The sequence below is a fragment of the Gobius niger genome (genome assembly GCF_951799975.1).
Source record: "Gobius niger genome assembly, chromosome: 20".
Taxonomy (NCBI): Eukaryota; Metazoa; Chordata; class Actinopteri; order Gobiiformes; family Gobiidae; genus Gobius; species Gobius niger.
The window spans coordinates 13,113,906-13,136,626 of record NC_136871.1 but is presented as its reverse complement, the minus strand read 5'-3'; the positions used below and the strand labels follow the sequence as shown (position 1 = coordinate 13,136,626).

Genomic DNA, 22,721 nt, shown 5'->3' with positions numbered 1-22,721 from the left:
CCCTCCCTCCGGCCGGCCGCACGCGATCAGTGTATGTCTCTCTGTATTTCTCCTGCAGTGAGGAGGAGGAGGAGGAGGAGGAAGAGAAGTGCGCGCCCAGTCTTCTTGCCGAGGCTAGTCCGCCAAGCATTGCTCCTATTGCGGCCACAGAGCTCCAGCTCCGGTCCCTCTTCCTTTCAGACCTGGAGCACCCACGATGAGGACCGGGAGTGACAGCGGGACCCCCACTGACTCCGGGATCAGGACTTGCGGCACAGCGGCGTGGGATGAATGAAAGGCAGAGATGGAGCCAGTGAGGCAGGTGTGTGTGGGAGGTCTTTGGGAGGTCGCACGGGTTGTGATCCTGGGGAATTTTATTACTGGTATAGTGGGCTCAAGTCTTTCATTCATACATATCTGCATGGCAAATACCAGATAGAGATTTATTTTTTTCTCATTGTTAAGGTACTATTACACAGCTAAGTCATCAGCTACTAGAGAAAGTACTGGACAATTCAGGACAGTTAACTTATTTTAGCCTTGTTTCAAGAATGAAATTGAATCTATGCACTTGCCATCTCCATCTCTGCTAATGCCCATATACAGTATTTCCCCAATTTTTTAATTGCTCTCACTGGCAGTAACGAACTACAGCCCTTCATCAAACTAAAGATCAGACTTGTCTTTTTTCATTGCACTGTTTTTTTAACCCAGCACACTATTTTAGAGCTTGTGGATGTGTGTGTCTTTTTCCTAAAACTAATACCCATATAGTTCTAATTCAAAGCATTTTTATTAGCTTTGTTTTTGTTGTTGTACTTTTACTTAAACCATTATGTTTTTCATGGTTCAGTCGTACATCATGAGAAGTGACAGCTGCTGTCACTTTTAGATCACTTCTTACAGTAGAGCGAACACAAAAGCTCCCCGGAGTGTCATTGAAATGTTCCTGTCTTACCCGACTGTGAAGCAAATGATTGAGTACATTGCAGTGCATGAAAACATATTGAAGAAATAATAGAAAAGCTTTAGTTAGACGGATTCTGACGCTGTCGCACAATGACATACTCTAGACGCTGCATGTTGAGATATTGGCTGTTTCGTATGTTGTCTTTGTCTGCCATCTATAAGTGAGATGGTTTGTTCTCACTTATAGTTATCCACATTATAACTAATGTAGTGTATGAAAACCCGAAGCTGCTGTGCTTTTGCAATAATATTTGTATAACACCTCATAGTTTGAACAATGATAATTTTCCAATGATAATATGTTGGTTTTGTCACTTATAAAAGATTAAGTTTTATTTCTTCAGATGAAAGTGATGAAAGTTAAAGTAATCCCTCTCTTTACTATTGGTCAAACTAAGGTCCGGGGGCCAAGTGCGGCCCGTCTAGCCCTTCAGTCTGGCCCACAAAAGATGATACAGCCCGATAAGCATTGCCTAAAATGGGGGAAAGACCTGTGTTTTCATTTACATAACGAGATAACGCATAACTGCTGCTATTTTGTTACTTTTTTACAATGTGTTTCGCAATTACAGTGTATTTGAGAATTGTGCTGATTTGAGACAACCCAATTCTGGTCCCTGGTCTGGCCCACTTGGCAAGTTCACAAGCCCAATGTGGCCCGTGCACCAAAAAGTTTGCCCATATCTGGATTAGGAGGATGACAAGATTAGAATAATGTGTATGTGCATGTGTATTTAAATAAGGTGTACACTAAAACAATGAATCTTTGGATTTTTACACATTTTGCTTTTCATAATATAGCTCAACATTATATATAGTATACGTATAATACATGTATTAAAAAAAATGATAATAACATAATGGATTTATAAGGATTTTATGGCTAATTCACATTCATTTGTAATTAACCAAAGTATGAAAGCTTTAGATAGTGACATTTCCCTAAACCTACACACTAAAATAAGATGATGTATGTCAAAATACTGTGGCTTATGATTTCACTTGTACTTGTTTGGACCGTGTTAATATATTCCAACACCAACTACAGTAGATTGTTGTCACTTAAAATGTATTTGAATTATAAATGACTGTTCAAGATAGTCTTTAGTAACCATGAGTTTATGTTTTATTTTGTTTTTAATTTGATCTGCCTCTTTATCCATCAGATCTGAAATGATTTTTCACACGGCAGACAGTTACACCATTCTGCTTCGTGTCAATGACAGAATGTGCCAGACCAGTGTTTGTTTAGTTGGATATTGACAGGAAAATACAATTATTATTGCCTATTGTTTTATGCATAATCCATACATTAACACATTTGTGCTGCATGTGGTATTTCCCACCATCCATCAGTAGCTTCATTATTTATATGACAATGAAAAGAATATGTATTTCAAAACTCACTTATCTCAGTTTTATTTTGGTTGTTCACATACTTTCCCGTCAACGTCAAAATTGTTACAGAGGAAAAGAGGAAATGAAGCAACTTTATATGCATTAAAAGCTTGTATTGAGAGATTATTATCTTGAGCTTGGTTCTGAAAATAATTTCTTCTGTGATGAGGTTATACATTTGCAGTGTTTATGAAGCCAGACATGTCATGGATGTGCTGTGGTCTTCACTTGTGTCCTTGAGTGGTGTCCGCTGGTGGGCAGATGTGCAGGATTGTCTTACTGCAGTGGGTGTGTATCCAGTGTGTGCCAGTGTATCTGTACATATTGTGTATCGGTGCTATATTTAGCCAAGTGTGGCGTTGTCTTGGAGTATCTCCAGCTCGTTCGGCTCTGAGTTAAATCTGAAACGTGGAGGGAGATTCTGTGAGTGGAGAGACAGAATTGGTAAGATGAGTTTGTGAAAGGTTCAAATTTGACTTTTAACGATCTCTAACCGTGACATATTGTTTTTCCATATCAAAAACATACAACATACTTTGGAGTTGAGTTGTTTTCTATTCATGTGCAGAAGTAGTTTTTTATATCCCAGTTTGCTTATGTGGCTCTCCTTTAACATTGTTGTGAAGGAAAACGCTTTCCCATTATAGTTCACAAAAACAAACAAACCAGGCTTGAATAGCGCTCAGGAGAAACAATACAACATCATTCTGGGATAAATCCGTCATGTTTAGAGCCAGCAGGCAGCAAACGGTGTCGATTTGATTTAGTCACAGCACTGAGCTGTGAAGTAACTCTTTTCTCTTTTGTTTTATGACACACTTCGGAGTCAGAACATACACACCCCTTGTAGCTTACCAACACATTCACAATCTTTAATCTTTTAATAATAGAGTGATTCTTTTCTTTACATTATACTGATATTGATGATCTATAGTGGTGCTTCTCAGTTGGTGCAGCTTCTGACTGAGATTTAAAACATTTTTTGGTAAACAATTCAAAAATCATTGTTTCCGTATTTTTTAGTACTAACTGATATCATTTTCATTTGATCTAGTCTTTTATAAGTTTTGATCTTGACACAGGTTGTATTGCTTTAGACTTAAAGGGGCTAGATGAAAGTTAACCATTTTATACTCACTACTGCCACCTAAGGTCATATGTGTAACTGCAACTTCTATATTAAACTTGTGCATGACGGCACTTCGGGCCCGAATTAACACCTTTTTGAGTGACGGGGCAGGATTTTAGAGGCAGTTGTGGTGAACAGGTCTCGGCTCATTCTTCACCTTAGGACATTGTTGGAACATGCAGGGGGAGGAAAATACTTAATTTTAACATTTTTAAAGTCTGTATAATCCCTTTAAGTCAGGGGCCCACGGGCCAAATCCGACTCGCGGGATGATTTAATCCGGCCCCCGACTTGTAGAGCACAAATTCCTGAGTATGTAAAAAAAAAGTAAGTCTCTAGCCCATTCCTGTGCGGAGTTAAGATATTTTAACTAAATAACCAGTTTACTCATTCCAGCCACTAGGGGGCAATTTGAATAAATAAAAAATAATTCCACAGGTGTCCAGCAGAGGGCACTTACATAAGAGATCAGAATATAAACACATTATAGCCACGTGGTAAATGAAGCTGACCACCACAGTGTGGAGAGAATGAATAATGACTACAGTACTTTGAGAAACTTGTGACACAGACTTGTAAAGCACAATACAAGTGTAAGAAGTTATTACTTTGGTCACATTACATAATGATGTTTCATTTGAAAATAAAAATAAATGGAAACTAAAACAGTGTGAAGACTTGATTACTATTTTTGCAAACCACGACAGTGAAACAAATATGTGCCTGAATCAAGTGTTGATCTTGTGGATATAGTCGTGGGGACGACTGTACAGGCGAGTAATCTCTACTTCACAATGAGGCATTTTGGTCTGGGTCATACAATTATATGTTATAACCCTGTCCGGCCCCCCATCACAGTCAGGAACAATAATGTGGCCCCCAGAGAAAAAAGTCTGAGGACCCCTGCTTTAAGTTATGGAAATGCACTGCTCTATCATACAGCTCTACTCTGCTATATTGTAATAATATCATTCCGGTCATTTCGAACACAATCCTAAAGGTGCAATTCAGACACATTCTCTGTGATGCCCCTAATGCCATTTGTTTTGTTTTTCTGGACTTTTTCACTCAGGATGATCAGGACAAGAGTGTCGAGTAGCGAGAGTCCGCGGCTTAATTGTCCTACTTGATCAAAGCCATTGTAACGCCATAGTGTCTGATGTGAAGATATAGTATTTCATCACAGTTCTATTGTTTGAGGCACCAGGTTATCCATAGTCATTTTTGGGAAAAAGTGCAAAACCAATGAACGAGGGTTGCACTTCTTTTTGGCCCTCATGGCGCTGACGGTGCTGCGATAGCACCCCCTAGTGCAGGGGCGACTCCTGAAAGATTGCTACAATATGGAATCCAATGGGGACTTTACATCTGCCAAAAACAACTTGAAAGCCTGGCTCCAACGAATATCATTGTTTCTCAAGATTGTTTCCTCCATCCACGCTAGTTTTTGATTGTTAAAGTTAGTGCATAGCCTTTGATTGACAAATCCTGGAGAACTGTGGAGGCGTGTTGCTGCTCTGCACGCCCCGCAAGGGTGGAGTTGCCCGCCTTTTTGCCCTTTTTAGGTCATTGGTAGGTACAAAGGGCTGGGAAGAAATATGAGGAAATGTCATTTATGTGTCAATAATTGTGTTGGAGATAAATTACATGTCATATTAGGGTGTACAAACAATGAGCTATTGGTTTTCTAAGAGAAATATCTGCCTAAGTATTATTGTTATTCTCCATCCATGTTCAAGTTGGTGCTGCTGTTTCAGTCAAAAAGCACAAAGAGCACCATTACCATACTCCACAGTACCATCTGTAATCTTGGTGCCTCCATGCCACATATATGGTGAAGAGCAAAATAATAAATGGAATGAAAAAAACGAAATGAAATGAAATGAAATGAAATGAAATGAAAGGAACATGCTCTGTGGGTGGAGCCTGATCTGCCATCATGGATTCTCTGGTGACTCAAGGTCAATAATGTGAAGGAAGAGGAGTGAGGAAAAGCCATCTATTCTCAATCTGTCAATGCTCAGAACCCGCTGAAAATGGTGACCCACTTTTAGGCCCAACCCATTAGTAGAGGACTTCTCATCTATGGCGTGTTATGTCCTTATTCTATCCACAACCATAGGAATTAATACACTCTTGTTCAAAAAAACCATACAAGCAATGATAACATTAATTTCAGCTATTCATTTTGTTTATGGTTTTTGACATTGTAAATTGTGAATGTCTGCTCTGAATTATCTGGTTAGAATAGCAACTGAATCATACTCAAACTTCACATGCCGAACAACGATTTCAAACAAGATCAGGGAACATTTATCGACTCTCTACGGGCTACTTGAATTACACACGTAAATGGATTTTCCCACAACGAAAGGACTCGATGATTTAGTTGTGAGAACTCTCGACTTGAGGTCATAAGGGCTTTTGACCTCTAGCTTATTATTGTGCCACATAAATCTGACAAAACTATCTGTACATTAAACATGCAAAGGAAAACAATTCAATCAGGATGACTGTCACATACCAAAGTGTTTTAAAGTGTTTTGTGTATAAAAAGCACAAAAAAGAATGCATTGAATGATGTTATTAAAAGTCTGAGAGACGGGGTGTGAGGGAGACGGGATGAGACTTGGAGGGACGTGTGAGCTGAGCGTGTCCCGTGGGCGTTCTGCCTCACTTCCTGTCTGTCCGCACCTCCTCTTCATCACCCAGCAGTAAACAGTCTGCGGCCAATCACAGCGCAGTGCCAGCGCACGGGATTAAGACACAAATAACCATCTGCAAAAAAAAAAAAAAACTTTCAGTATGGTACTCATTATGCACCAACGGAGATAAAGCGTTAATGGTCTTGTTCAGCCGTTGCCAAACTTATCACACCAAGTACGACATGCATGGGACCGACAGCGGTTAGCGCTCGTGCTTCACAGCTAGAAGGTCAGGGTTCGATTCCCACCAGGGACGGGGCCTTTCTGTGTGGAGTTTGCATGTTCTCCCCGTCTGCGTAGGTTTCCTCCGGTTTCCCCTACCACTAAAAACATGTGCAATAGGCCAGGATGAATGTGAGTGTGCATGGGGGACGACGGATGGAAATTAGCCCATTAAGATGCACTGTCCCGACCAAATAAACCAATAAATAAATCAAAAATGAAGTATTTGACATATACAAATGCCTCCAGATCCAGATAAAGATCAACACAGGACTAAACTGAGTCTTAAAATAGACCTGGAGTAAAGTGTGCGTAATGATCTGTAAGCCATGTCTAAGCCAAGAAAAAATATCCAATTTAAGAAATGTGCCAGCAGTGATGCTCATACCACAGTTTGAGAATCACCGTAGCTCAAGTTTAGTGTTGTTGTCATGTAAACATAACACTAGGCCCCATAACAAGTGAAAATAAAAGCAAAATGGTGAAAGACGTGGTTGCAGAAGGACCATCTAGTTACTAATTGCCCAGACATCCCCCTGGCTTGCGTTTACACATGGATGAGCGTTCCAGAGGATGTGGACAGGATTTCGTGCTCATTCGTACATGTCTGGATAAAGTCTGCTGGTCTTACAGAGTTACTGGCAGCAGATTGAGTGGCAGTGTGTGGGGGAGTAGTGGATGACGCTTAACTACTGCAAGTAAAATTGCTTTATTTTCAGCATAAAGCCAAGGCAGTGACGACAATTACTGCTGTTCTTCCAGAGGTTCTTCGATCATACTCGTACATTATTTATATTGTAGTAGTCACCCCTGAGTGCCCCAGGTAAACCCATTATGGAACTGGGGAAAACATGATATGGTTAATGGTGTTTAGGTTGATTGGATGATTTTGTCATGGCCTTAGATTACTTTTACTTACGATTTTCATTGTATTTCTATTACAAGTTATTGAGCATTTTACATCCCATTCTGTTTGCACTCGGTCAGGTTTTCTCAATCTGTTCTTGCACCACTATCCCTAACGCTAATCTCTTGTTTGGGCCTGGTTTTGATTTGTTACTTGGAATGTTAATAATTTCTTGGGTAGTACTTGGTGTGAAACTTTAAGAACCACTGCACTAGATCTTTCAGAGATGACGAATGTTTTAATACTCCCTGATTCTCAGCCAAGGGCAGCAGGGACAGAGGAATAAAGGAAACCAGGATGTGCCAACCAAGTTGTGTCTCCCCAGTCCTGCATCAATCCAAAAGGCTTTTTGGAACAGCATCACTGGCCTAGTTTGACAGAGTCAGAGAGAAGTGTAAGGCTGCATTTTAAATACAAGACCCTAAACCATATCATTTATGCATTTAGCATTTTGTTCCTCTGCTGTTCCTGATGCTGCCTCGTTTTCAAAGGACATTCTGTATTTACATTGGGGCCACTTCTGGTGTCAAATAGACACGGTGTCATAGCCCTCAGCGGCTGATAAAACCGCTTCTGAAGCAGTTTCATCACAATATTTACTGCAACTTGAGTAATCTGAATATGACATAACTTATGTACATGTTTTTGTTTTGCGTAAAGATTTATTTTCTTATATACTTTAGCATAAAACTAGTCAACACGAATGGAGAAATTGCACAAAAGGAGATAGCATCAAGAGTATTTTTTATATATAAAAAGAGAATAGTCCTCGACGCTTATTACTTTTTGAACAGCCTTTGTGTGTGCATATGATGCACTTCGTATGCTGCATTACTCCTGTTTGCTGCCCTCGCATTTTGCCTGTCCCTCTGCACCCATATTTTAAATTCACAAAGTCACCTATGGGCAGCAGAGTCGCTGCTGCTTGTGGCTGGACCTGGACGCATAAAGGTTACGCCCTTATTTACAAAAGACTGAGAGAGAGACTTAACAGCGAATCTGTGGATAGCAGCTGTCACTCACAGTCCAGTGGGACGTAACGCACATCTGTGGCCTTTATATAGCAAGCAACATCTGGCAACGCCACAGAGAATACTGCAATATTTTTGACCAGTTAATGGCAAACAATTACATAATCACATTACGGGGTAAAATATGGCGTACAGTAAATTACAAAAATGTAAAGATACTGTTTATAGTTATAACAATGGAATGCTCACAATTATTTCTTATTATTTGTTTTTTCCAAACATAGATCAAACATGCATAACAGTGTTTACACAAAGAGAAGAGAGTGGAACGATTACTGAGAAGTACAGCCATTGCTCTGTTTGCTCGAAATAATGGCCTTTATACATTATTATTATTTTTGCTGGAATGCACAAGTGTTGGAGGTCTTTGTTCTGTGTAATGGAAGTGGGCTAACACCATTCACTTTCAGTGGTTAAACATCACATCATTTATTTCTCTTATAATGACAGGATTCTCTGTTTAGTGTTCAAAATGCAGTAACTGTGGGCAGTGGAAAACTCACCCACAACAGCAGCACAACGTGACAGCTCTGTGTAGGCTCCTTATTCATGAATATTTACAACATTACCTCTCTACTGTTTTAGTGTTGTGCATTCCTGAATCACTATTGTTTATATGAATACTCTTACGTTTTTAAAATGTTACATTCATTCTTAATCTATGCTTTATTGTGCACCATTCACCAAAGCAAATCCCAAGTTTCTGAACTCTTTTTTTTTTTCGCCACTGACAATTGACAACACCAGTTTGATATATTATATTCAATTGTTGTATATCAGTAATGTAAAAACCTGGTGACATTTTTGCATTTTGTGCTTGTCAAAATAGAGTTAACCTCTTAACTCCCGCCTGAACCGAGAGCATTTTCTCCAGTTCAGCTTTACCCAAGTCCTGTAGGCCAGTGTAACACCTCATTTGAAAGCTAAGACCTACAAAACTAAATTGATCTTTTTCCTCACATCATCAGATTTTTTATTCATCACTTTTTTTGTTGGGCAGTCAGCTCATTTTTGTCAAATGTTTAGATTTTTTTTTGTCCGTTTTTTGTCACTTTTTCGTCCATTTTTTCTCAATTTTTCCTCCAATTTTTTGTCATTTTTTTGGACATTTTTTGTGACTTTTTCATCAATTTTTTCTCACTTTTTTCACATTTTCATCCTTGTTTTTGTCTCAGTTTTGTTGCTATTTTCATACCTTTTTTCCAGAAGCTTTTGGATTGGGGTAAAGCTGGAGAAAATGTGCTCGGTTCAGGTGGGAGTTAAGGGGTTAAAGATAAAACCCTCGAACTTTTTGTTGTGTTTTAGTTCATTACGACAACCTGAAATGTGTGTTTAGGGTTTATTTACTTGAGTAACCTTTCATGACAAATGTGTTAAATGTGTAAATCTTGTGTATATTTAAAACAGTATTGACGTTATTCCAAAGGGACACAGAACAGAGTGTTTCTTGTTTATTTGGACAGGTGAGCCTTAATCCCGTATGCGTGAGTGTGACTCGTCGTTTGCACGTTCTCTCAGTCTTCATGTAAAGTGTGGGATGTACAAACAGAATGCCATGTTTTGCCACGGCTGATGCAATAGATCTTTGTGAATGCTTTAGTGGATCTCTGCGCTGTTGTCCTGCTGAGCGGCGCTTGGTGATTGGTGTTATGTCGAGATTTGTAGAATATGTGTTGTGACAGGCGTGAGAATGGGCTTTCTGCATTTACATTAATCCGACACAGTGGCTGAAATAAAGATCGATGGACAACACCATGCAGTGAAGTAGCGTTCCCCGAGTGATTCATTAACGTTCAGCTTCGTCACAACAATGGAATAGGGGTAATATTTCCAAACCTCTCCTCTATCTGTCATAGTGACAGCAGGGTCCTGGGCTGCACAATAGGTCCCAAATGGATTGTTATTGCAGTACTGTCACCTGTACTAATCTGTATACAGTATTATGATTCCCCAACTGACAGAACCTTTGGTCACTTATTTTTCGACTGAAGACATAGGAAAATCAAATAGTCTTTGAGAGATTAGTCATGATAGTCATGATGTTATATTAGATAGTCAATCATTTCTGCATTGCACTGAGCTGAACACTTGGTTACTTTGGTCACTATGAGCTTTGACGGATGGTCATTTGCCTGCTGGTTAACAAGGGAGGCACAGCTGTGTAGATCAGTGCACACACGCCACATTTACATATCCATTCACTTTGCTTTAGAACAGAGGTGGTTTGCTTTGAGTGCTCATCTGGCAGATAGCAAATATGGCTAAAGAGCAGGCTGTGATTCACCACTGCCTCTCTCTTTAGATGATCTGACAAAGGGAGAGGAAGTCAGATGTTGTGACGTGTTTAACCTTTGGCCATGGCCCTTATTACCTTTCACAAACTCGCAAAAATTTTACTCACAAATCTAAATGTGAATTCTGTGATCCAGAAATTGGTCAAACAAAGCACTGATCACTGAGTGAACTCTTAAATCTTGATTGAATTGAATGAAGGCATCCACACTCTTTTGTCAGATGTGCTGATGCCAGATGTCTGCTTCACACAACCAGCTGCTGCTCTGTGTGGAAAAGGTCCATAAACTTCACTAACAATAAACGTTCCTTGATTCTCTATTCCTTTTTAATGAAACAATCAAAACACACACAGCATTAAAAATAATTACATGAGTTCATGTGAAACCTCAGTGCCTTTAGGAGGCCTTGCAAGTTTCAGAGAACTGTAAACAGCTCTTCTAGTGTCATGTTCAAATACACTTTGGGTTGTACAAGCAAATGAGTTGCAAACTGGCTGCGTTTAAATGTCATGAACTCCTTTCTGTAAAGTAAGGGCTCTAATTGTGGCAGTCCTGGGACAGTGAAACCATGACATACTTGCAAAGTCATCCACCTGCAAATTTCAATTAACTACAGTATACTTTCTACTACAACAGAAAGGTGCATGCAATTTATTAAACAAAAACACAGTAATCTTAGAACCAGATCAGCCACAAGAGAGGACAGTGAGGTTCCATGCAGACGAACCACCACTGGACAAAACACCACCAAGCTGGCATAGTCTTCCAATTACTATTTATAAGAGAGCTTAAAGGGGATAGATGCAAGGTGGCCATTTTATACTCACTACTGCCACCTCAGGTCATACTTGTAACTGCACCTTCTATATTAAGCTTATGCATGACGGCAATTCATCTTTTTGAGCGACAGTGCAGGATTTTAGAGGCAGTTGTGGTGAACAGGTCTGGGCTCATTCTACACATTAAGACATTGCTGGAACATGTGGAACATGTTTTAAACTCTGCATAGTCCCTTTAAGCTTAAAAAGCTAATCAATTTTGTGCTCACTTGTAAGACCTGATCAATTGTGGGAATTTATTTTTGGTGGTTTTAAATACTGTATATATAATGTTTATATTCTGTATAAACATGTCCATGTTTGTTTGCTTTTAAATAAATATGAGAAAGTACGAGAACTACAGATGGAAAGTAGCCCATGGCATTTACCCAAAGTAACTGTGCTGAGTGTTCATTAACATGAACTGTCCTCTGCAAATAAACAAATAAAGTAAAGTATAAAATGTAACCTCTCACACCAAAAAGGGATGGACCAAACAGACACAATTAACCACAGACTTGTGTGGCCTTTTGTTCACTCTTCCAGTTCAGCAGTCAGCAGCAGCTCACACAGTGCTTTGAGTCACTCGCCTGTGGGCGAGATGGATGGGTCTTTGGCCTTACTCTCTGAACTGATTTGCTCAATATTCTTGTGCTGACACAGTGGTGTGTATGTGTGCAGGCCCCGCTCCTCCTCCTGGTGCTTTCTCTGGGGGGAATGTCTTCTCTGGACTTCAACTGTGAGACGCTTCTTTTGATGGCCTCCAACCTCACAGGTCTGTCTCGCTGTTTGTTTCATATACAATACACCCACTGTACATTATATCTACGCCTGAGGCAAAAAGGCCAGTCCAGCAAGTGCACACTGACCTGGATTCTGTTGGCCATTTGTGGTTTGTGCAGTCCTTGTAATGTTCCTTAAAATAGCTGATGCTTCATTTCACCACCACATTGATCTGGCAGATAGATTGATGTGTCTTTGTGGTAATCACACGGCTTGACAAGACAACAAACAGAAATGGAAGTGGGAGCTTTAATACTGCAGTCCTGTACCAGTGTCTATCATTTAGTGAGTGAAACCAACAAAATCTGCAGGAGAATATGATTAAATGTAGTCAGCTAACTACAAACCTGCGAATGATACATTGAATTTACAGCTGTCACTCAAAAGGCTCTTTATCTGGAATGAATCACGACTTCGGTCTCAGTTTTATAACATACTCATGCTACTCTACCAAATAAATCAATGTCAGTGTTTGTAGACTAAAGATATGGAACAGGACCTTTAAGCTTGGACCAAATCGAGCATCATTCATAATATGCGCATAGAGGGTAAAATTGTGTTCACACCTGCCTTTCAGAAAGGCCCAGTGTTAAAAGTAGGTTAGCGCTGCCCACTGTTGTAGCCTGTGTCTCTGAATCTGATGCTGGTGACTCATTTCTGCTCAGTCTTTTGTTGGAGAGAGGAGTTTAATTTACTACAAACAGCCAGTCAAGTGCAGCCATACAGATGAATCCGTTCACACCAGGAGCATCCACTGAATCCTCTCAAAAACTACAAAAGTAAAGATTCTGTCCCCAGTGGCGTTTTATTTTGATGCAAAATTTAGGCAACAAAAGGCTTTACAAACGTGAGGCATGGAAAGATCGTGAGACCCCAACGAGACCAGCCGACTTGATCAGCCGCTCTCCAAAGGCTACTGCAGTCATGGGCGCAGATAGCGGGGGGGACGGGGGGGACATGACGTACCCAGATTTTCATTCACCTGGATCCGTCCCCCTCACTTTTATGAAGAAAAATATCTTGCAAGCATTTTGCAATGTGCGAAACAGCGCCTCCCTTGACCATTCACTTTGATATGCGGCGAGAAACGGTATTGCGCTCATGTGTTTGTGTTGACTGGGCTGTGCGTGTGTCAAAATGCGAAACGCGAGCTGTTGGTTTACTTGGTTATCAGACAGTGTAGCCTACGTCAGGACTGCTTTTTCATACGTCATGTGGCATGCTTGGTGAGTGATTAGAAACCGTACCAATACGCATTATTGTCTTGCAATGATGGGCAATTAAGTTTGATAGGTTGTCATGCCTGAGCAGCTTTGTCCCCCCCAGTTTCAAAAACCTATCTGCGCCCCTGACTGCAGTGGCTCCATGGCCCCGTGCATGACGGGAAAACGCCCACCTGTCCACAGCTCACGCTCAGGTGATTGGATACCAGTCTGCTGTGATCAGAAACATGTGACCCCCTCCTCCCCCAACACTTTAAATCTGAACAAATAAACTATTAAAATAACTATTAAAGTTATGTATCTCCCCCTAAAATAGAGCTCATGGCTTATGCTTTTCAGAACAAACTCATGACTTTAAAGGAAATATTTTATCTCACAAAGGAGGCAAATTACTTTTATTTAGGATAAACTTTAAATGAATGCAATATCTGAACGAGACGCTGCGTGATCTGAGGCCACTCTAGTTCTCTGGACGTGGAGCGGTCGGATGGTATTCAGACTTTTTTCTCTGCCCCCGTTGCGTTGGCCTCTCTCGCCGATCATCAAGGCGAGCTGCAACGGCATCTCGAACGAACTTATTAACATGATCCACAATCCACCGTGTTCAGTATATACATTATTTACAAAAATGCTTACAAAAATATATAGACAATATTTACAGTGGTATGAAGATGCCATATTCCCAATAACACCATAGAATTGTTTAGTTTAGTTTAGTTTAGTTTTCCCACGTAAGAAGCAGCAGAGGTCAACGCACAGCCTTTCATTTAAAAGTCACACTCAAATCAAATTACATTACATTTAGTCCCTTTGGAGCTATAGTTTCCAGGATATGCATCCAAAAGGCTTCTCTTTTAAGTAATAATGTGTTTATGACTCCCCCACCTGTTTGATTCCCACATATCTCAAGCAGCTGACATGTTTTTTCAGAGTGAAAAGTACAGCCACCGGGCTCCTTATTACGGATGTTCGATTGATGTTCAGCAATTCTGAGTTCAATGCTCTTGTTCCCTTTCCTACATAACCCAAGCCACATATGGACATTTCAGCATGTAGATCACATTAATTGTATTGCAGGTGATCACTCCACTGATTTTAAAGGACCTCCCAGTCCCAGCCCTTATGCCAGTGTCGTGCCTCATTTGAAAGCTTTAAGATCTCCGAAACTGATTAAAAAAAATGTTCTTTTTCCTCGCATTGTTGCATTTTGGCACTTTTTTGTTTACTCTTTTGTGGCTTTTTGCCACTTTTTCATCACATTTTTGTCACTTTTTTGCTGCTCTTTCGTCACATTTTTGTCAGTTTTCATCGTACTTTTTCATTGCACTTTTGTCACTTTTTGTCACTTTTTTATTCCTCTTTCGTCGCTTTTTTGTTGCATTTTCATCCTCGTTTACGTCTCATTTTCATCGCTCTTTAGAAGCTTTTTTCAGATTTGGGTAATGCCAAACTGGAGAAAACGGGCGGGAGTAAAGAGGTTAAAACACATCTATACTGTGATCTATACTGTACGTGTAACAATGAACGTTAATAAGCTTAAAACACAAATAAATTAGGCCTGGATAATCATTGATACATTTTCTGCCAGCATATATTGAATTAACTAATTAAATAAAGTCACAATTATCATCTATTTAACATCATATTTTGACATTTTTGATTCTCCATCATGGAAACTGATACTTATTCCCTGTAATGCGCTTTCCCCTGCCATCCATTTAATCACACACACATTCCAAATGAAATGAAACATATTTTCTGCAGTACTAATAATCAAGATGTGTATATATAAATGTGTGCACACGTAATAATCCCTGGTTTTGGACACATCCATTAAGCACCTCTTATGCCTGACTGGACTTGAAAACATGTCTGTTTTCAGTGAGGACAATGGTGTTCAACTTGACGCTGACCTTCACCAACACATCAGGTAGGACACAGTCTATTGTACTCTCTTATCGCTAACTTCTACCATCATCACCTTCAATTGAAAACATTAAAATTAATATAACACCCTTTGTGCACATTCAACACAATGCCGTCAGTTTTGAATAAAAGATAGACGATCTGTCCTGTGCAAGGTGGAACATGACATTTCTGGGAAAATGGCAGTAAAGTCTGTATGAATCAGTGGCTGTAGATGTAGCAATTTACCGCTTTTCAGAAGAATTAAATTCTTGCTGAAGTGTGAAATCCACCAATGAAAGCCAATGTGAATGTATCTATAAAGCATATTTATAGTATATGGTCTGAAGTGTAGTACGCATTTCTGAAGGTAACAATACAGTGCAATTCATAATGCCATAGTGCGCTCAAAACAATATAACAAAGAAATGAACAGTGTCCCATTTCAGATTCTGAACTAATGGAGACAGAGAGGGAGAAGGATACGTATCATATCATTAGTAATCAATCAGTAATGGCTTTTTGTCCCTAAATAGTCTCCAGGATTCCATCAGCAGACTCTCATGCACACACTGCGTTTGTGTGCAGGTCTGTTCTGTGACCTGTCCGTGGATGGGATAGGTACATGCTGGCCCCGCAGTGCAGCTGGTGAAGTGGTCTCCAGGCCCTGCCCTGAACAGTTCAATGGGATTCATTACAACACCACTGGTCTGCACAAGTACTTTGTCTACACTGCATTTGAATGTTTTCTATAATGATTTAATGTGTCTTGTTTAGTCCATTTTTTCTTGTAAATGTTATATTTTCTACTTTAATGGGGCTAGATGCAAGTTGGCCATTTTATACTCACTACTGCCACCTCAGGTCAGGTCGTGTATCTGCACCTTCTATATTAAGCCCGTGCATGACGGCAATTCAGACCCGAAGTAACAACTTTTTGAGCGACAGTGCAGGATTTTAGAGGCAGTTGTGGTGAATAGGTCTGGGCTCATGCTTCTACACATTATAGGACACTGCTGGAACATGTAGGAGGAGGAAAATACATAGTTTTAACATTTTTAAACTCCAACTCTTTGAATTGCTTTGTGTAGGAATTGCGCTCGGCAAATAAACTTGCGTCGTCTTCCCTGAAATACTCACACAGTAAAAATGAGATAAAACAAATAAGTGTCTATGATCCGCGAAGTGTTGGCGCATTGAGATATGATTAAGATTTTTTCCTAATTATTTTTTTTAATAGAGCCCAGAAAGAAAACGATGAAAGCTAAAATGAAAACTACACATGTCCAAACTCACAAAGCCTGTAATTATCGCAAAAGACCAGGCGTTTCTGTATACGCAGCCAAGAAGCAAATGCTACAGTGGACATGTTTGACCTCTGATCTCTGTGGTTCCAGACCGAGTTTACAGAGAGTGTCAGTCCAATGGGACCTGGGCCCCTCGAGGAAACTACAGCCAGTGCACAGAGATCATCCTCCTGGTGAGACGCTCTGCACCTGCTGACCACACAAGCTCTTTGTTCCACCTCAATACACCCTTCTCTCAGCTAATCCTGGAAAAACAGTACCTTCACAGTAACCGCTGTAGTAACACACTGCTCGGGTGTAAATGACAGGTTTATTGAGATGGTGTTGATTGAACTAAGTAAACAGATAATAGTGTCACTTCTGCAATTGTACTGCTTTTTAAAACATAATCTATAAAAATCCAGTATTTGTATACACACACCACACAACTTTATGACCACGCACATCGCACAATTATTGTTGGTCATAACAGGGTTTGCATACAGTCATCTAACCTCTGTTCTGGCCATGGAGCACTTTAAAGGGATATTTCAGGATTTTTGACACAGGGCCTCATTTCCTAGTTATCCAGAGTGTTGTTGATGTCTGGAGATGTTTTTTTCTTTTAAATTCATGCAGTCTTTATATTTGAAGAGTTTAGTGGTGCTAGGCTAGTGCTAAGCTAGCGCATGTCTATGGTAACTAGTAGCCTCCAAACGTTACCATATCAGATTTGTAGAAAGCTCCTTTGTGAATTCCACATGTAGTAATGCCAGCCGCAGGTAAACAAACTACTGTAGATCCGGTAATCCATCACTCCGCCACTGCGTAGTTTACAACCAGGAAGCTGCTGCTCAAATATAAGTTACTAGCTGAGACCCGGCCTTCGGCCGGGCCTCGCTAGTCTCCACATTTGATATTCTGAGATTATGAGTGATTACAAAGAAATGTCCAACCCGTCACACAGTTCAGCTGTAGACCAGTGGTTCCCAACCCATTCCAAAAACTGTGGCCACTACAAATGTGTAAAATAATGAATGCTAAAAATAATGTCAAACAAACTGCAATTGGAGTGTTTGATGCACCCGTGCTCCTTTCTTATAAACTACATCGACAATATTTTCGCTAAACTCAGGGAATAGAGTTCAAGAGACAGTGGAATAATTATGGATAAATATTAGGGGTTCAGCTCTAACGGTTCGGTTCACGGTGCAGGACCAGTGGTTTGGTGCATCACGGTAGTTTACATTAAAAAAAATAATGAGTAGGTTTTGAAATGAAATAGCCTAATGATCGTTGTTAGACAGTATTTATAACCTTACAATAAAATTGGCAATGCTTTCAAAGCTGCTTTAGAATAAAATGTACCTCTGGGCTCACAATACGTGAAAGCAAAATAGAAAACAAATGGTACAGCAGCAAAGTAAAAAAAAAGAAAAAAAACTACGCAGTGCAGGCCATGCGCTCGTTAAGTAGTAGTTTCATTTTCGCTTTTACGCACACGGAGGATAAATCAGTCGGAGCAGCGCGTTTGATTAGAGGCTCGTGTTAGAGCAGGTTTTGGGCAATGTTTAGCGTGTACTGTTTTTTCGGAGGCAAAGCTTTGGAGACGTATATGGGCAGGATTGGATGTTACGCATTTGTCTGCGTCTCTAACATTACGCAGCCCTGGATGTAAAATGAACCACAGCCTCGGTCACTGCAGGAGAGACTTAAACAAAGACACGCAGATGTGTTTTGGAGGATGTAACTGTACCTGTGCGCAGCGTCTGCAGGTTAGCGGTGAGTGACAATGACACACATCGCCCTGGTTGGATGCGCGCGCACACATACACGCGCGCACGCACACACACACACACGCGCGCGCACACACGCACACACCGCCCTGTTTGGATGCGCGCACACGCACGGCAGCACCAAACACGCACACACTCAGTGCTGTCGCCAGGCTTCCTGGTGTTCCCAAACGGTCTCCCATCCCAGTCCTAACCAGGCCCGTCCCTGCTTAGCTTCAAAGTCGGTATGGGAAATAAACATGGCGGCGCCCAGGCGGCGGCCATTGAGATAGCGTTTTCTATTATAGATTTTAAATGCAAAATTTTTATATTTAAAAAATTATTCAGTCAACACAGACGTTTATATGGGTAGTCTGATGTTATAAGTGATTTGCCTCAGGTGCACTGTGCTTGGGTCAGACTGTTTTTAATGCTGGCTACTAGTTACCATAGACATGCGCTAGCCTAGCACTAGCCTAGCAGCACTAAACTCTTCAAATATAAGGACTGCATGAATTAGAAATATATATATATATATATATATCTCCAGAAATCAACCACACTCGGGATAACTAGGAAATGAGGCCCTGTGTCAAAAATCCTGAAATATCCCTATAACTGAAACAGACGAGTAACACCGTATTTTGATATAGCCAAATCAAAGCTGATTTGAAACAAGCCTATATATGTTGCCTGTTTCATATGTGAGTCATGCTTGTATTTCATATGTCTATTCTACACTTCTTATTTTATGAAATTCCACATTTTTTGGCAGTTTCTATCTATAAAATAATACATAAAATATTACATGATAGAAAACTGAAATTACAAATACACAAATTACTTGTATAAAACCAAATCTAAGCAGAGTGCTATCATGGTTTTCAAATTTAAATGTTAGAGCTGAGAAGTCAAGGACGTTCGTTTGCTTTTGTGCTGCTGAGAACATTACATGATTTGATTCATCAGAGGAGGCTGTTGCATCAACAGATTGGCTCGAGTAAAAGCTACTACAGTGTTTCTGAGCGTTGGAGGGCCTTTATGAAGGGATTTGTTGGTGAAAATAAGTTTTTGCTATAAATCCTGAAGGAGCAAAGTTGTTGAGGTGTAGTCAAGCTCTGAGTCTCGATCTGAATATGACTCAGCGTGAAGTGACAGTAATGCCGTGCTCTGTTGCCATGGAGACTGTGACTCAATAACAAATAAATAAATGAAGTGACAGATTGTGAGGAACACCAGCTGTGCGTTCAGAGACCAGTGCCTTTAGACTGACAGGCCCTCAGTCACTCATCTGTACTTCTGTCCACACAACCCTTTACTTCTTTCGACTGCCCATAGGCGATTTCAGCCCCGAGTGACAGTCTCCGGATTTAGTCCTGGTTCAGTCCCATTTGGGGCTTGTATTTGGGAGAAAAGTTCAGAAATTAGCATATCGCATAAGCCCTGGGATTTAGTGTGACTGGCGCGGTGTCCAAAGTCACCCACTTGTCCTTATGCATTTAGTGTGCAAAACCAATGAATAATTAAACTGGATTTTATAATGTGAGGCATATGAATCATGCTCCACATGGGCTCGCACCTCGTCAGAGAACTACCAACCAACTGAGGAGCACAAACAATAATAAACGTTTCACTCACAGCAGCCAAACAAATTGCAAATTCTCCTACATTAAAACAAAATGTAATGATATCACCTTTAACTTTCTGTCTCTAATAGGTGGCGTTCACGATTTAGAATGTGATTATGTCATAATGTCAGATGGAGGGCAGGGCCAATGCAACTCTATGGGAGAAATGCAGTTTTTGTAAGAAATCTCCAAAACGATGTATTTGATTTATCACGGTCATCAGTATGTGATGAATCAAATACTCATCAGTATTTGATTTATCATGGTCATGTTCTCGTATATTGTCACCACTTTTTGACGTTTTTCTGAGAAAATAATTGTACATTAGTTCATATGTGCTGACAGAGGAGATAATGAACTTTGTGATTGTGGATTCCTCTAGTAATTACTCAAGTAATGAGCCACAAAACAAAGACATAAAAATATGCATTTTGCAGTCACCACAGTTGCCATAGTTACCGCCAGTTGCCCTCCACCTCAATTTTAACCTATAAGCTCTTTAGGATGTTGTGACGTGTTGATGTTGTCACGTGAACGCTACCTATTAAGACATTTGTCAATTAAATGCATCACATACATGCAGCATGAAAGGGGAGAGAAGAGTCTTTCTCAAAAACACAGCAGAAGACACTTTGGGACAACAGGGACAGCATTAAGGAATGGAAGTTGGTTGTTTCAGCTCAAATAAATGATAGAAATTCAAGAGAAATGGTCTTTTCTGGACCCCTCCTGGATGCGCCACCTTAACATGGTGGAGGGGTTTGAGTGTCCGAATGATCCTGGGAGCTCTGTTGTTGGGGGCTTCGTGCCCCCCATGGGTCTCCCATGGCAAACAGGTCCTATGTGACAGGTCAGACAAAGAGCGGTTCAGAAGACCAACAGGCCCGGTTTTAATCGTGAGGCCATCCTTCTGTGGACCCACCACCTGCAGCAGGACCCATAAGGGGCTGGTGCAATGTGATTTGGGCAGCTCCAACAGCTGCCCCCATGACCCGGAAACAGAAAAGTTGAAGAAAATGGATGGATGGATGGATGGATGGATGGATGGATGGATGGATGGATGGATGGATGGATGGATGGTCTTTTATGGAATAAATTAACATTATTGTTCTGTTTTCTAGTTCTAGATATATATAATAGTAGACATATCGGGGGAGAAAACGCTTAGTTCTGGTATTGGTATCATAAACCAAGCATCATTAAAGTACCTGTATTAAAAAGGATTAACAGAGCCCTAGTAGGAGTAGCATAATAGAGTAGAATAGCAAAGATAACTATAATTCCTAATCTTTCATAGAGGTTAATTGAATTTGTTCTTTGAATCTTATTGCTTCAATGCCTAATCTTAATGCCAGATGGGGACATTTTTCATCTTGTCATTCAGTCAGTTCAAACATCTGGTCTGGTACCGTGCTAAATAATTCAAAATGAAAGACGTTTTACAATAGAAATCTCTTTTTTCTGTATAATTCCAACTAAATCATATTTGATGGATTCCCCTCTTCTGCCGGGACACTGCATAATGATCGCTAATGTAGAAATAATATGTTGGAAAACTCCCAACCACCCACTGTGTGTTAGTCGCTGAGATAGAGAGACAGACTGGGCTGAAATCTTCTGTGACAAATGTGTTTTTCTTCTATGGATAATGTGGTGTACTGTACCTTACCTTAAAAAAAGGGGTGTTTTTTTTCTTAATAGATTTAGGGAAATGGTTTGATTGTTTAAGCCCCAGCAGGAACAGGATGAGTTCTCTGTGCTGATCAGTTTGTGCCAATGAGCAGCCTTTCAAACCCAGTACAGGCTCATGTCTCCGAGGACAGAGGATCTACTCCTGTGGTTCTACTGAGACCGTTCCAGAAAAACCACTTGGACTAGCCCCAGTCTTACCGTCCAATCACACAATAGCATACATCTCGCAGTGGGAGAGAGTCACATGATCCGGCATATGGACACACTGTGGACCATCTGGACAGGACATTCAGGAAATATCCAATAAAGTGATCAATGAAGTGGAATGCATAAAGCAGCTGAGATACAAATAGAGGAAGGCTGTGTAAGAACTGTCCTATCAGCACACAGCAAAACCCTGGGGACCTGCGTGCACCTCTCTACCACACACGTCTTCTGAAAAGTTTAGGGCAGCATGATGCAAAAAAGAAGCTTCAGCACAAAAATAGTGTAGTTGTACCTTACTCGACACATTTAAAAGTGTGAACACAACTAAAACCAATATGTTTACAACCTAAGCAGGTAAATACTGCTTTTATCACCTTTTGATAGATACAGGCTGTATCTTTGTTATTGTCCATATATGGTCATGTTCGAGGCAGTCAAAGAAGAGAAAAAAATTAACTTTTCTCCACCATTATTTTAACAAATGCTGAATAATCAATATTTGTTTCTACTAAATAAAGATACAGAGACATGGAGAGAAGCAAGGTGGTTCAATAGACCATAAATACTTAAAAAACGGGCAATGCTAACAAGGAAGCGACATTAGCTTCATGGTCCATGCTAACGTTAGCAACAGGTGCCATTTTATTTGGCTCTACTGAACAATTTGCTGTGAAAAAAACATTAATTTGGACCTGATTTTGGCTTGACTTTATCGGTCAAAAAAACAGCATCAGCCTAACACACACAACTGATACCACGCTATATCAGTT

General features: G+C 40.3%; 1 protein-coding gene across 2 annotated transcripts in view; it reads left to right on the top strand.

Moving 5' to 3' along the window:
- Positions 1-14: 14 nt before the first annotated feature.
- The window catches only part of LOC306979572 (corticotropin-releasing factor receptor 1-like), a 28,785-nt gene continuing 6,078 nt past the window's right edge, over positions 15-22,721 (top strand). Inside the window, exons 1-5 of one of the 2 annotated variants that reach the window (XM_079578580.1) lie at positions 15-301; positions 12,134-12,227; positions 15,341-15,388; positions 15,952-16,071; positions 16,761-16,843. In XM_079578580.1, the coding sequence (XP_079434706.1) occupies positions 284-301; positions 12,134-12,227; positions 15,341-15,388; positions 15,952-16,071; positions 16,761-16,843 (363 nt within the window). In that variant the 5' untranslated portion in view covers positions 15-283. The remainder of the gene's footprint in view (positions 302-12,133; positions 12,228-15,340; positions 15,389-15,951; positions 16,072-16,760; positions 16,844-22,721) is intronic. The other variant, XM_079578581.1, reaches the window with a different exon arrangement.